A 13,916-nucleotide genomic window follows, 5' to 3' on the forward strand; every position below is an offset into this window, starting at 1 on the left:
ACATAAGGGAAAGAGATACATCGTTGGCTTACAATCGCCACTTCACACAATTACAAGAATAAAGCATTACATCATCCAGATACAATCAAGGTCCGACTACGGAACCAAAATAAAAGAAAGAACCCCAAGTGCGACAAGGTCCCCGATCGACCCCAACTGGGCTCCACTACTGATCAACTAGAACGAAACAGCACAAAGGACAAGATCTTCATCGAGATCCTCCTTCAGCTTGGTTGCGTCATCTGCACGGACTCATCGGCACCTGCAAGCTGGTTTTGGAAGTATCTGTGAGCCACGGGGACTCAGCAATCTCGCACCCTCGCGATCAAGACTATTTAAGCTTATGGGTAAGGTAAAAGTATGAGGTGGAGCTGCAGCAAGCGACTAGCATATATGGTGGCTAACATATTCGCCAAAGAGAGCGAGAAGAGAAGGCAAAGCGCGGTCGAGAAGCTATGATCAAGAAGTGATCCTAAAACAACCTACGTCAAGCATAACTCCAACACCGTTTTCACTTCCCGGACACCGCCGAAAAGAGACCATCACGGTTACACACGCGTTTGATGTATTTTAATTACGTTTAACTTTAGGTTTTCTACAACTGGACGTTAACAAATTCCCATCTGCCCATAACCGCGGGCACGGCTTTTGAAAGTTCAAATCCCTGCAGGGGTGTCCCAACTTAGCCCATCACAAGCTCTCACGGTCAACGAAGGAATAGACCTCCTCCCGAGACATTCCGATCTGACTCGACAATGGTAAAACAAATCCAGAAAGCCGCCCGATGCGCCGACATCCTGATGGGAGCTGCACATATCTCGTTCTTAGGGCAACACCGGATAGGTCAAGCTATGAGTAAAACCAGCCCTCAAGTTTCCCCAAGGTGGCCCCGCAGGCTTCCCATTTCAGACCAACACTTAGACAAGCATTGGCCCGGGGGGGTTAAAATAAGAAGACCCTCGGGATGCGCGAGTCCCAAGGGAAAAAGGCTAGGTGGCAAGTGGTAAAACCAAGGTTGGGCCTTGCTGGAGGAGTTTTATTCAAAGCGAACTGTCAAGGGGTTCCCATTATAACCCAACCGCGTAAGGAACGCAAAATCCGGGAACATAACACTGATATGACGGAAACTAGGGCGGCAAGAGTGGAACAAAACACCAGGCATAAGGCCGAGCCTTCCACCCTTTACCAAGTATATAGATGCATTAATTAAATAAGAGATATTGTGATATCCCAACAAGTAAACATGTTCCAACAAGGAATAACATCTCCATGTTCCAACAAGGAACAAACTTCAATCTTCACCTGCAACTAACAACGCTATAAGAGGGGCTGAGCAAAGCGGTAACATAGCCAATCAACGGTTTGCTAGGACAAGGTGGGTTAGACGCTTGGTTCAACAATATGGGTGGAATGATAAGCAAGTGGTAGGTATCGCAGCATAGGCATAGCAAAAGAGCGAGCATCTAGCAAGCAAAGATAGAAGTGATTTCGAGGGTATGGTCATCTTGCCTGAAATCCCGCAAGGAAGAACAACGAGTCCAAGAAGAAGACAAACGGATGTTGTCAAACGAATCCTCACAAACACGACGTTATCGGAACCAACCCGAAGAAGCAACACCGGAAAGAAGCAAACAACATAGTAAACAACCACCACATAAGCATGGTATGATTTGCGGGATGCGGTATGCGATGCATATGCAAAATATGACAGGAAAAGCATGAACCTGGCCTCAACTTGGGAATCCAAGTGTGCCACTGGAAAGATGAGATGAAATCGCTTGAAATCGATATAAAGAACGCCGGAATCGGAGTTACGGTTTGCAAATGGCAAGCGATTCAAATATGACACCGGTCTGCGATTTACAGCAAGTAGCCATCTAAATGCAATGAGATGAACATGCTACAGCACCCAAACATGACAAAAAAATACATGGCAGGGATGCATTCAAGATGCTTAACAAAAGTCTAGCACTGAGCTACGGCCATATCATCCATTAACAGGTTCAAACAAGCATGGCAAAAATGCATATGACAAACAAATCTTAGACTTAGTGAAATTAACACTTGTCTGGAATTTCAGATCAGATAGCACTCTTTGGAGCATTAAAACTATATGCTACAGGGCCTGAACATGGAAAAGTAAAGCTTGACATGGAGCTACTCAAAGAGCTTAACAAAAGTCCCTTAGTGACCTTGAGCCAAAAGGGATCATAAAATACAATTGCAAGCATGTGAACATAGCAAAAACAAAATCAGATCACAGACTTAGTGAAACCTGACACATGCTGAAACATAACTCAAGTAGGCATGTTTACGAGCTCGATGCACTCACTACGGTGCAAGTCATGGCAAGACAAGCATACACCCATCGAGAAGGAACAAAATTCAAGCTAGACATGGCAAGAACAATAGCATAGCATGCACAGATTAACTACAACATCATCGGCAAAGTTGCAAACAAGTTGACAATCTGCCCAGATTCACAAAGTAGCAAAAGTAGAGCTCGATTGACTCAAGCTAGGGTGCTGCATAATTGCAAACAAAGACATGGATGGATAGAGCACTATAATAATAACAAAACATCCTTACTGATCATCCTCAAAAGAGGCACGGATCACTAGGAAACAACATGAACATATGGCCTCATGAGATAAACAGATCAAGGACTTAGTGGAATTGCCAAGTCCCTAAAAACAGAGTTAACAAGTGCACCACTTTGCAAGCTTGTGCTAGTCACCACACACATTACAAAAATACATGGGTTGCACATCTGGAAAGATGGCAAAACCCTTAACAAAACATATGTAGAGCATCAGGGCACATCATGCACACAATAATCATGGCAAAAATGACAAAAAGCTAAACGAAGTAGCAGATCTGATAATTATCTCAAGTAGCCCTCTTCTAACAGCATTTCGGGCATCAACATGAACTCATATGAAAATGATGCAATGGAATGAAATGATGTACTCTCTGAGATGAACATTTTTATATGCTATATGCATGAATCGGAGCTACGGACGCAAAGTTACAATACGATGAACATGAGCACTTGGATCAGGAAAAACCGGGGAAGTCAAACCGGGATGAAGTGGTACGGGACGGAGGGATCCGGATCTGGACGGGGCGTTTGGATGGACGCGCGGGTGGATCTGATCCCGCTTCACGGATCTCGCTGGAGACGTTCGCCGGAGACGGAGGAGACGGTGGCCGGCTCGAGGAGCTCCGGTGACCGGGCGGCGCGGCCGGGGTGAGCTCGCCGGCCGGAGGCACATGGCGGCGGAGGAAGCAGCGGGGAGGCACGGCTGCGGAGGCGCGGCAGCGGCGAAGTAGCGGAGCTCGACGACAGCGGCGGTGAGCGGCGGAGCGGCGCATCGGCGGGGCGGCGGCGCACGCGGCCGGCGGGAAGCGCGCGAGGCCGGGCGGCGGGGTTGAGAGGCGGCGGCGCGGGCGGTTGGTGGCGACTGGCGCCAGGCGGCGGCGGATCTGGGCCCGCGTGGGCCGGCCTCGGGCCCGCGGGCCGGCGGCGGCGGGAGGAGAGACGGCACGGGCGCTGGATGAGGTGGCGGCGGCTGAGTGGCTGAAGGTGGCGGCGGCGGTGACGTGGCCCGCTCTCATTTGCCGGAGGTAGGTGGCCGGCGGACGGACATGTCCGGCGGCGCGGAGGGAAGTTAGGGTAGGGTTTGATCTGCGCGGAATTTTCGGGGAGAGCCACATATATATAGGTAGAGGGAGCAAGGAGAGTCCAAATGAGGTGCGGTTTTCGGCCACGCCATCGTGATCAAACGCTCTAGATGATGGAGCAGGTTTGGGTGGGGTTTGGGCCAAATTGGAGGGGTGTTGGGTTGCAACACACACGAGGCCTTTTCGGTCCCTTGGTTAACCGTTGGAGTATCAAACGAAGTCCAAATGATACGAAACTTGACAGGCAGTCTACCGGTAGTAAACCAAGGCCGCTTGGCAAATCTCGGTCCAATCCAGAAATGTTTAATCCCCACACATGAAGGAAAGGCAGAAAAGACCACCGGAGGAGAACGGAGCGCCGGAATGCAAAACGGACAACGGGGAAAATGCTCGGATGCATGAGACGAACACGTATGCAAATGAAATGCACATGATGACATGATATGCAAAGCATGACACGCAAGCAAAGACAAGGCAACATCAGCGAATAACTGGATGACACCTGGCACATCGGTCATGGGGCGTCACAACACTCCACCACTACGAGAGGATCTCGTCCCGAGATCTAGAATGGCACCGGAGGGACAACGGAAGAGATAAGAGAAGAGGTAAAACAAATTGCTTCTTTGAAAAACGAGTGAAACCAAAGAGCCTTGAAAGGTTGAATAACTTTAAATAAAGAAAAACAACAGAGATGAACAAAGTTGAAAGCACTCCGTTAAGAAAAAGGAACAAGGAAGAACAAATTCGGACAGCACTCTAGTAGAAAAGAGAAGCAAAATTTGATAAGATGAGAGGACTTGAAAAGAGGGCACGATGCTCCGGTTAAATGGACAATCATAAGAAGAACATGATCTTTGATGAAACAAGATGATGGTTGAAGAAAGCAACATCACAATGCCTCCAGAACGAAAGAGTAGAGTAAAGATAATTGAGACAAACGAATGTAGAAGACAATGCCAACTTCTGCTACAAAAGAGCCTGAAAAGGCATCTTTAGGAGAAGGGTTGAACGGAGTTGTTGGAAAACCAACAACGAAAATAATAAGCTTGATATGGTCTTATGGAATACAACTCAAATTATGAGGTGACAACCCGCCACTCACGGGAAATAATTAGATTGGAATAAACAAGGAGACGAGAAACTTATTTCACCGGAAGGATAAAAGAAGACATTGGATCATTTATAAGCACCATAGATAGCAACAATCCTTAGGGAAAGCTTTAGGTGGAATATAACCCAAGATAATTTCAACGAATAGGTTGATGGATTTAAAATACCTCATTCATAACAACATGTGAGTTATGAAACATGAACTCAAATTATTTAGAATGACATAATACCATCTCCAATGATACGGAAGAAAAATTGAACTTCGGATTGCAAGATGAAGAAAACTTGAGCTCCTCTGAAAAGAAAGTTGATGAACATTTCGAGAAGGAATATAAATCCTTGATGAACCATCATGTAGAGCCTCCGTGAAGAACTCCGGTTAAAAGAATGATCACAAAGAAGTGAAGGATGAAAAGAATAAGGTTGAAACCTTGCAATGATTAGATGAAGCTTGCGACGAGATAAAAGAGAGATCTTGAAACTCCAGGAAAAGAAAAAGCTGAACACAATTGGGATCAAGAAGTTGATGCACCTCCGGAATAAGGAATTAATCACTTGGATGAACAAGAATAAGAATTATGTTATGCTTATCCTTGACCAATTTAAATTGATGACAAGCAGTGGATTTGACATACTACTTATTCTCGTAGAAAAGATTAAGCGAGATATAACATAAACTTGAGAATGTCTTCAATGAACCACCGGTAGGATTGGAACATCGAATAAATTGATAAGTACGAGAACTCTTGAACGAACCACCGTTAGAATTAAAATAAACGAAGTAAAGGGATGAATCACCGGTTAGAATTAGCAAATACACGAAGATGCTTTAGAGGATTTAGACACATGAGAACGACGAGATCACGAGCCGATTAAAGATCACTTGAATGAAGCACCGGTATGATTTAGAGTATGCGAGCTGAAAGCTGGACTGAATCAATCTTAGATGATGGGCTCCGGAGAAACAAACTTAAAAGAATCTTGAAATGCTCCGGATAGGTGAAAAGAATTCTCACGGTCAAAACAATTATGAGAGGATGGCATCACTCTAGAACCATGAATCTTTGAGAGAATAGATGAGATATGGAGGAAAAATTCTTCTTCGGTCTTCAAAATCCGAGAATGACGAGTAGAAACACCACCAAAAATTGTTGAGATACTCTGGGAGAATGAAAAGCGAAGAGGTAGAGCCAACAATGAAAAGAATTTGAAAACGATCTTGGAGAAGGCATTTGACTGATGATAATTCATTCTTGCATCAAACTTTAAAAGGAATTTAGGATATCTCCGGGAAATAAGAAGAGTCAGGTAAGATCCTGGGAATAGACCTGTGGGTTAGGGCCCACTCAAAACAAACACCTTTGAATGATTTAAAAGAGAGGTTGCACCGGTTGAATTAAATGACTTGAATGAGATAACAACCTGGAAAGATCTTGAACGAATGCAGAGTGGAAAACACGAATCTTCGAGATATCTTTAGCATTGCGGAACAAATGAATAACGAAAAGTTAATGATTGAGAGGTGCACTGGCAAGAGAAGACATTTGAAATAAGGAAAAAATATGATCAAACACCAAAAGCTTGCTTTGAATCCACCGGAGAAGAGAACGAGTGAAGAGTGACGAACTTGAAGCTCCGTTAGAATCTTCTTGAGAATCACCGGATAAGGATATTGATAGAAAATAATGGAGAGGCTTCACATCAATAAGATGGATACTTGATTAATAAATCTTAGTCCTTGAAGAAAAAGAGGTGGGTGGGTGGGAAAACGAAGACAACTTGAAGACGGATGAAGCAAACAACGTTGATGAAAACTGAGATTGGATCTTGCGGATGTTGAAATGTTCGGATCCACTTGAAGAGAAGCACACCGGTGAAAAGGATTGACATGACAAACTCGATTAGCATGAAGGATTGGTATTCACATCGGAGTATGAAAACACCATTTGGGGAAGGTATGGAATCAACATTTGACTTCGAAGGAACTAGAATACCACAACTCAAAACAAAAACAAAGGATTGGCTTGTGGAATAAGCCGGAACAAACATATGATAGAGATTTCGTCCGAAGTTTTCGTGGTGGGGCCTACACGGGCTCGATCGTACAGCACCATCATGTACAAGGCAGTGCACATGACATACGAAGCGTCCCCGAGTCGGCATAGCCAAGGACTCTTTAAGACACAACGAGACCACTGTAAAACCGACCGTGAATAGATGGACCACTAGACGTCGAACCCCAATTTCATATCATATATCCGTCGGAAAGATATCCTAAGAGCTACTTGAATTCCCACCTATGAAACACCCGAAATTTTCCCAGTTATGCAATCAGGTGTTGGGGATACAGGGGAAGCATAATATCTCACCCAAAACTAGCAAATACTACATCCAGCTGTATCCATCCTTCAACGCATAACCAAGAAAACCTTCGGAAATCGTCTACCTCAACCCTCGAAAAGCATCCGTTATACAAGTTATGGCGATACTCCCGAACTCCCGCCCCAGTACTGGGTGGCGTCGAGGTTATCTCACCAACGAAATGCATAAAAGAGATTTTCGATGTCGGCGTACTAAACTCAGGTATTCCAGAACCGCAACGATAAAATTATGATGACAACACCTCAGAGCTCAACTCCCTGGGACACTTCCACTAAACCCCTCACAGGAGGCACCAAGACAATGTTCTCATCATAAAACCATTGGAACGATTCCAAGATACCCGCGTGATCCTAAAATTTTTTTTAGTGAAATTTGAGAAGAGAAGAGTCAAAACTCTACGTCAGGATGCCTTATCAGAGCGATGAGGAGACTGGGAAGTAAAAAGAATTCCTAAACTCTCCGATATATAATTCCTAAATGACTCAAAACATTTTTTTCTAGACACAACTCGGCCGCTAAAAACGATCAAGCAATGGGGCTCCTAAGGTCGGGGAAGGCTCTGATTACCAACTTGTAACGCCCTCGATGCGGCTATATCTCCCACGTGTCGAAGCACGACTTAGAGGCATAACCGCATTGAAAGCAATGTCGCAAGTGAGGTAATCTTCACACAACCCATGTAATACATAAGGGAAAGAGATACATAGTTGGCTTACAATCGCCACTTCACACAATTACAAGAATAAAGCATTACATCATCCAGATACAATCAAGGTCCAACTATGGAACCAAAATAAAAGAAGAACCCCAAGTGCGACAAGGTCCCCGATCGACCCCAACTGGGCTCCACTACTGATCAACTAGAACGAAACAACACAAAGGACAAGATCTTCATCGAACTCCTCCTTGAGCTTGGTTGCGTCATCTGCACGGACTCATCGGCACCTGCAAGCTGGTTTTGGAAGTATCTATGAGCCACGGGGACTCAGCAATCTCGCACCCTCGCGATCAAGACTATTTAAGCTTATGGGTAAGGTAAAGGTATGAGGTGGAGCTGCAGCAAGCGACTAGCATATATGGTGGCTAACATATTCGCAAAAGAGAGCGAGAAGAGAAGGCAAAGCGCGGTCGAGAAGCTATGATCAAGAAGTGATCCTAAAACAACCTACGTCAAGCATAACTCCAACACCGTGTTCACTTCCCGGACTCCGCCGGAAAGAGACCATCACGGTTACACACGCGGTTGATGTATTTTAATTAGGTTTAACTTCAGGTTTTCTACAACTGGACGTTAACAAGTTCCCATCTGCCCATAACCGCGGGCACGGCTTTCGAAAGTTCAAATCCCTGCAGGGGTGGCCCAACTTAGCCCATCACAAGCTCTCACTGTCAATGAAGGAATATACCTCCTCCCGAGACATTCCGATCAGACTCGGTATCCCCGTTCTTCAAGACATCCTCGACAATGGTAAAACAAATCCAGCAAAGCCGCCCGATGCGCCGACATCCTGATGGGAGCTGCACATATCTCGTTCTCAGGGCAACACCGGATAGGTCAAGCTCCGAGTAAAATCAGCCCTCAAGTTTCCCCGAGTTGGCCCCGCAGGCTGCCCATTTCGGACCAACAGTTAGACAAGCACTGGCCCAGGGGGGGTTAAAATAAGATGACCCTCGGGATGCGCGACTCCCAAGGGAAAAAGGCTAGGTGGCGAATGGTAAAACCAAGGTTGGGCCTTGCTGGAGGAGTTTTATTCAAAGCGAACTGTCAAGGGGTTCCCATTATAACCCAACCGCGTAAGGAACGCAAAATCCGGGAACATAACACCGATATGACGGAAACTAGGGCGGCAAGAGTGGAACAAAATACCAGGCATAAGGCCGAGGCTTCCACCCTTTACCAAGTATATAGATGCATTAATTAAATAAGAGATATTGTGATATCCCAACAAGTAAACATGTTCCAACAAGGAACAACATCTCCATGTTCCAACAAGGAACAAACTTCAATCTTCACCTGCAACTAACAAAGCTATAAGAGGGGCTGAGCAAAGCGGTAACATAGCCAATCAACGGTTTGCTACGACAAGGTGGGTTAGAGGCTTGGTTCAACAATATGGGTGGCATGATAAGCATGTGGTAGGTATCGCAGCATAGGCATAGCAAAAGAGCGAGCATCTAGCAAGCAAAGATAGAAGTGATTTCGAGGGTATGGTCATCTTGCCTGAAATCCCGCAAGGAAGAAGAACGAGTCCATGAAGAAGACAAACGGACGTAGTAGAAGGAATCCTCACAAACACGATGTTATCGGAACCAACCCGAAGAAGCAACACCGGAAAGAAGCAAACAACATAGTAAACAACCACCACAAAAGCATGGTATGATTTGCGGGATGCGGTATGCGATGCATATGCAAAATATGACAGGAAAAGCATGAACCTGGCCTCAACTTGGGAATCCATGTGTGCCACTGGAAAGATGAGATGAAATCTCTTGAAATTGATATAGAGAACGCCGGAATCAGAGTTACGGTTTGGAAATGGCAAGCGATTCAAATATGACACCGGTCTGCGATTTACAGCAAGTAGCCATCTAAATGCAATGAGATGAACATGCTACAGCACCCAAACATGACAACAAAATACATGGCAGGGATGCATTCAAGATGCTTAACAAAAGTCTAGCACTGAGCTATGGCCATATCATCCATTAACAGGTTCAAACAAGCATGGCAAAAATGCATATGACAAACAGATCTCAGACAAAAGTCCTTAACAAAAGAGCTTAACAAAAGTCCTTTAGTAACAAAAGAGCTTAACAAAAGAAATTAACACTTGTCTGGAATTTCAGATCAGATAGCATTCTTTGGAGCATGAAAACTCTATGCTACAGGGCCTGAACATGGCAAAGTAAAGCATGGCATGGAGCTACTCAAAGAGCTTAACAAAAGTCCTTTAGTGACCTTGAGCCAAAAGGGATCAGAAAATACAATTGCAAGCATGTGAACATAGCAAAAACAGAATCAGATCACATACTTAGTGAAAACTGACACATGCTGAAACATAACTCAAGTAGGCATGTTTACGAGCTTGATGCATTCACTATGGTGCAAGTCATGGCAAGAAAAGCATACACCCATCAGGAAGGCACAAAATTCAAGCTAGACATGGCAAGAACAATAGCATAGCATGCACAGATCAACTACAACATCATCGGCAAAATTGCAAACAAGTTGACAATCTGCCCAGTTTCACAAAGTAGCAAAAGTAGAGCTCGATTGACTCAAGCTAGGGTGCTCCATAATTGCAAACAAAGACATGGATGGATAGAGCACTACAATAATAACAAAACATCCTTACTGATCATCCTCAAAAGAGGCACGGATCACTAGGAAACAACATGAACATATGGCCTCATGAGATAAAAAGATCAAGGACTTACTGGAATTGCTAAGTCCCTGAAAACAGAGTTAACAAGTGCACCACTTTGCAAGCTTGTGCTAGTCACCACACACATCACAAAAATACATGGGTTGCACCTCTGGAAAGATGGCAAAACTCTTAACAAAACAAATGTAGAGCATCAGGGCACATCATGCACACAATAATCATGGCAAAAATGACAAAAAGCTAAACGAAGTAGCAGATCTGACAATTATCTCAAGTAGCCATCTTCTAACAGCATTTCGGGCATCAACATGAACTCAAATGAAAATGATGCAATGGAATGAAATGATGTACTCTCTGAGATGAACATTTTGATATGCTATATGCATGAATCGGAGCTACGGACGCAAAGTTACAATCCAATGAACATGAGCACTTGGATCAGGAAAAACCGGGGACTTAGTGATAATTATACCTCCGGAAAAGTCAAACCGGGACGAAGTGGTACGGGACGGAGGGATCCGGATCTGGACGGGGCGTTTGGATGGACGCGCGGGTGGATCTGATCCTGCTTCGCGGATCTCGCCGGAGAAGTTCGCCGGAGACGGTGGCTGGCTCGAGGAGCTCCGGTGACCGGGCGGCGCGGCCGGGGTGAGCTCGCCGGGGGGAGGCGCATGGCGGCGGAGGAAGCAGCGGGGAGGCGCGGCTACGGAGGCGCGACAGCGGCGAATTGGCGGAGCTCGACAGCGGCGGCGGTGAGCGGCGGAGCGGCGCATCAGTGGGGCGGTGGCGCAGGAGGCCGACGGGAGGCGCGCGAGGCCGGGCGGCGGGGTTGAGAGGCGGCGGCGCGGGCGGTTGGTGGCGACTGGCGCCAGGCGGCGGTGGATCTGGGCCCGCGCGGGCCTATGTTTGGGGAGTGGTATGTGTGATTTTTTTTAATTTTCAGTGGCCTCTCTTTTGTCTGTTGGGGCTGTGTTCGGGGAGTGAAGACGCATTGGGCCCAAGTCAGCCTGTGAGCACGGCTGGTTCCCGGTGCGTTGTGTGTGCAGCCTAATGTTTAGTCCCACCTCACCCGCAGAAGGCGCGGCCAACCTGTTATAAGCGCTGGCGAGGCAGCCGTATCGAACTCCTCTGGTTACTTATTTGGGCGCTTATACATAGCGCTCTCTGCTCTATGCTCTCTGACCTATGGGCCCATGTGTGCCCAGCCACATGCATCGTGGCTCAGAACGACTCGCCTCCTGTGGGCGTAGATCTACTACGAAACTGGGTAGGGCCGATTGCACCTGGGTGGTCAATTTTTTTAATATTTTGTCTCGTTTATTTTTTCCAATGTAGGGGCGCGCACAGCTTAGTAAATCATCCATGCACTGCATTGATCAGGGTTCTGGACTGCATGTGCACGCATTTCGTACTACATGTATAGTTCTCATTTTGTTTTCGTGTTTTTGCTCTTATGTATTTTTTTTCAAATGTAGGGGCATGCACTGCTTGGTAAATCATCCGTGCACTAGATTGATGAAGGTTCCGTACTGCATGTGCACACATTCCGTACTACATGTACAGTTCTCATTTTTGTTTTCGTGTTTTTGCTCTTATGTATTCTTTTTTCAAATGTAGGGGCATGCACTGCTTTGTTGGGTATGTGTAAACTTCATTTGACAGAGTCTGTACTGCATTTGTACACATTTTGCACTACATGCGTCTTGTTTGCACACTGCATCTTATTTTCATTTTGTGCACTGCTTGAAACTAATGATACATAAGCAAACAACAGAAAACAAATTATCACAAGAATTATGTACAACAAGTCCATCATCAGCAAACTAAGTTCAACAGAAAGCAATCTAACATAATCAAAGTTCATCATTACAAGCGATTCTCCATGACAAGCAAACTAAGCTCAGCAAAAGCAAATGATCACAAGCAAACTAACGATACATAAGCAAACAACATAAAGAAAATTTTATGATAATTCTAAAACGACGCTAGCATTGTTGGCTCTTGGACGACACCATGTTCTTCTTCACCAGTTAGCGTCTCCCCAACCTCAGCTGCTCCTGGGGCGCTTCTTGGGGGGCTCCTCCTTCTCCAGCTTTGCACGGCGAAGCCCGTTCTCGGTGAGGGCGATGCGGTTCCATATCTCGTACGTTGCGTAGGCATCCTTTGCTGCGTACTCGATGTGCCTCATGGACAGAGGTAGGGTGGCCCAGCGCTTGTGTTCGTCGTCGGTGATCTTCTTCTTCATGTTGTTGTAGTAGTCATCGATGAGCATTCCGGAGACGTCTCTGAGGGAGTCCAACTCCTTGGTTGCCTCGGGCACCCTCCACTCCTTCTGGATGTCAACGAAGTTGGCGACCTCCAGATTGACGCGCTCTAGCCTAGTTTTGTCGCTGTCGATGGAGAAGCCTTCAAAGGCGTACCTGGGGTCGGCGAGGAAGTTGTCGAAGATGGTGCACCTTTCAGCGGCGCTCAGTTGGAAGAGCAGCATCGGCTGAGTCTTGCCAATGGAGAGTTGGCAGAGGGCGGGTTTTTGCGTCGCTTCAGGCTCATTGTTGAACTCGAGATCAATGCCAACGATCTTGTGGCGCTGGAGGCTGAGGTGGCGCTCGTACTGCGCGAGGGAGATTGCCATCTGCTTCTTGTCATATGTGTGGATGACGTGCAACTTGGTGTTGCCGTGGGCCTCCACGCCCTTGTACTCGTCGGTGAACGCCATCGCCGGTAGTGGGGCTTGGTGTTTTTTGTGGAGATCAATGTGATGGAGCGATTTGGTGGCAGCACAATGGATACTTGTGTTGTTGTGGATGAGAAGGCCTTTGCCAGGGGTCTGAATTTAAGGGGAGGGCATGGGGTGGGATGGCCGGATCGGATGAACTACACGATCTCGCTGACGATGCGGTTGTGCATATCATGGGTTGTTGTTGCATCTATGATCGTGGGCTTGTGGCGATGGAACCGCTTGGATTGGGTGGTTGTATGTGAACGTGGTTTTATTTTATTTTTGATCAGTAAATTTTTTTAACCACCACTTTCTGTCCGAACGGGCATTTGTCATGTTTATATGTATCCTGCATGTTAATGGAACTGCAATTGTTATCGTTGTGCACTTCATCGTCTACAAAAGAGAACTGCATTTTGTCTACAAAAGAGGAACGGGGGGAGGAGTTGTGTTAGTCTGGAGCACGAATGGATACGTTTTTATGCAACCAATTGAGCAACGGAAGTAATAAATGTGGTGGTTGGTCTTAGGTGGTGGATTGGTTCTGATTCATTGCACGCGAATGCATTTGAGAAGGAACAAGACTGCTTAGTTGAAAATAGCAAACTGCATTGTCATATGACAACGAACTG

At 46.0% G+C, this 13,916-nt stretch overlaps 1 protein-coding gene across 1 annotated transcript; it reads right to left on the reverse strand.

Annotated features, from left to right (window-relative positions):
• Positions 1–12,612: 12,612 nt before the first annotated feature.
• Positions 12,613–13,281, reverse strand: LOC147959837 (uncharacterized). Its single transcript, XM_087532943.1, has one exon. The coding sequence runs from the start codon at positions 13,279–13,281 to the stop codon at positions 12,613–12,615; it is 669 nt and encodes a 222-aa protein (XP_087389069.1).
• Between the last annotated feature and the right edge of the window lie 635 nt (positions 13,282–13,916).

This window comes from Triticum urartu, chromosome 7A (assembly GCF_056163025.1).
Source record: "Triticum urartu cultivar PI428250 chromosome 7A, HENAU_Tu73, whole genome shotgun sequence".
Taxonomy (NCBI): domain Eukaryota; kingdom Viridiplantae; phylum Streptophyta; class Magnoliopsida; order Poales; family Poaceae; genus Triticum; species Triticum urartu.

Excerpts from the sequence above, each read along its gene's own strand:
- LOC147959837 (XM_087532943.1), bottom strand. The coding sequence starts at position 13,281 with ATGGCGTTCACCGACGAGTACAAGGGCGTGGAGGCCCACGGCAACACC.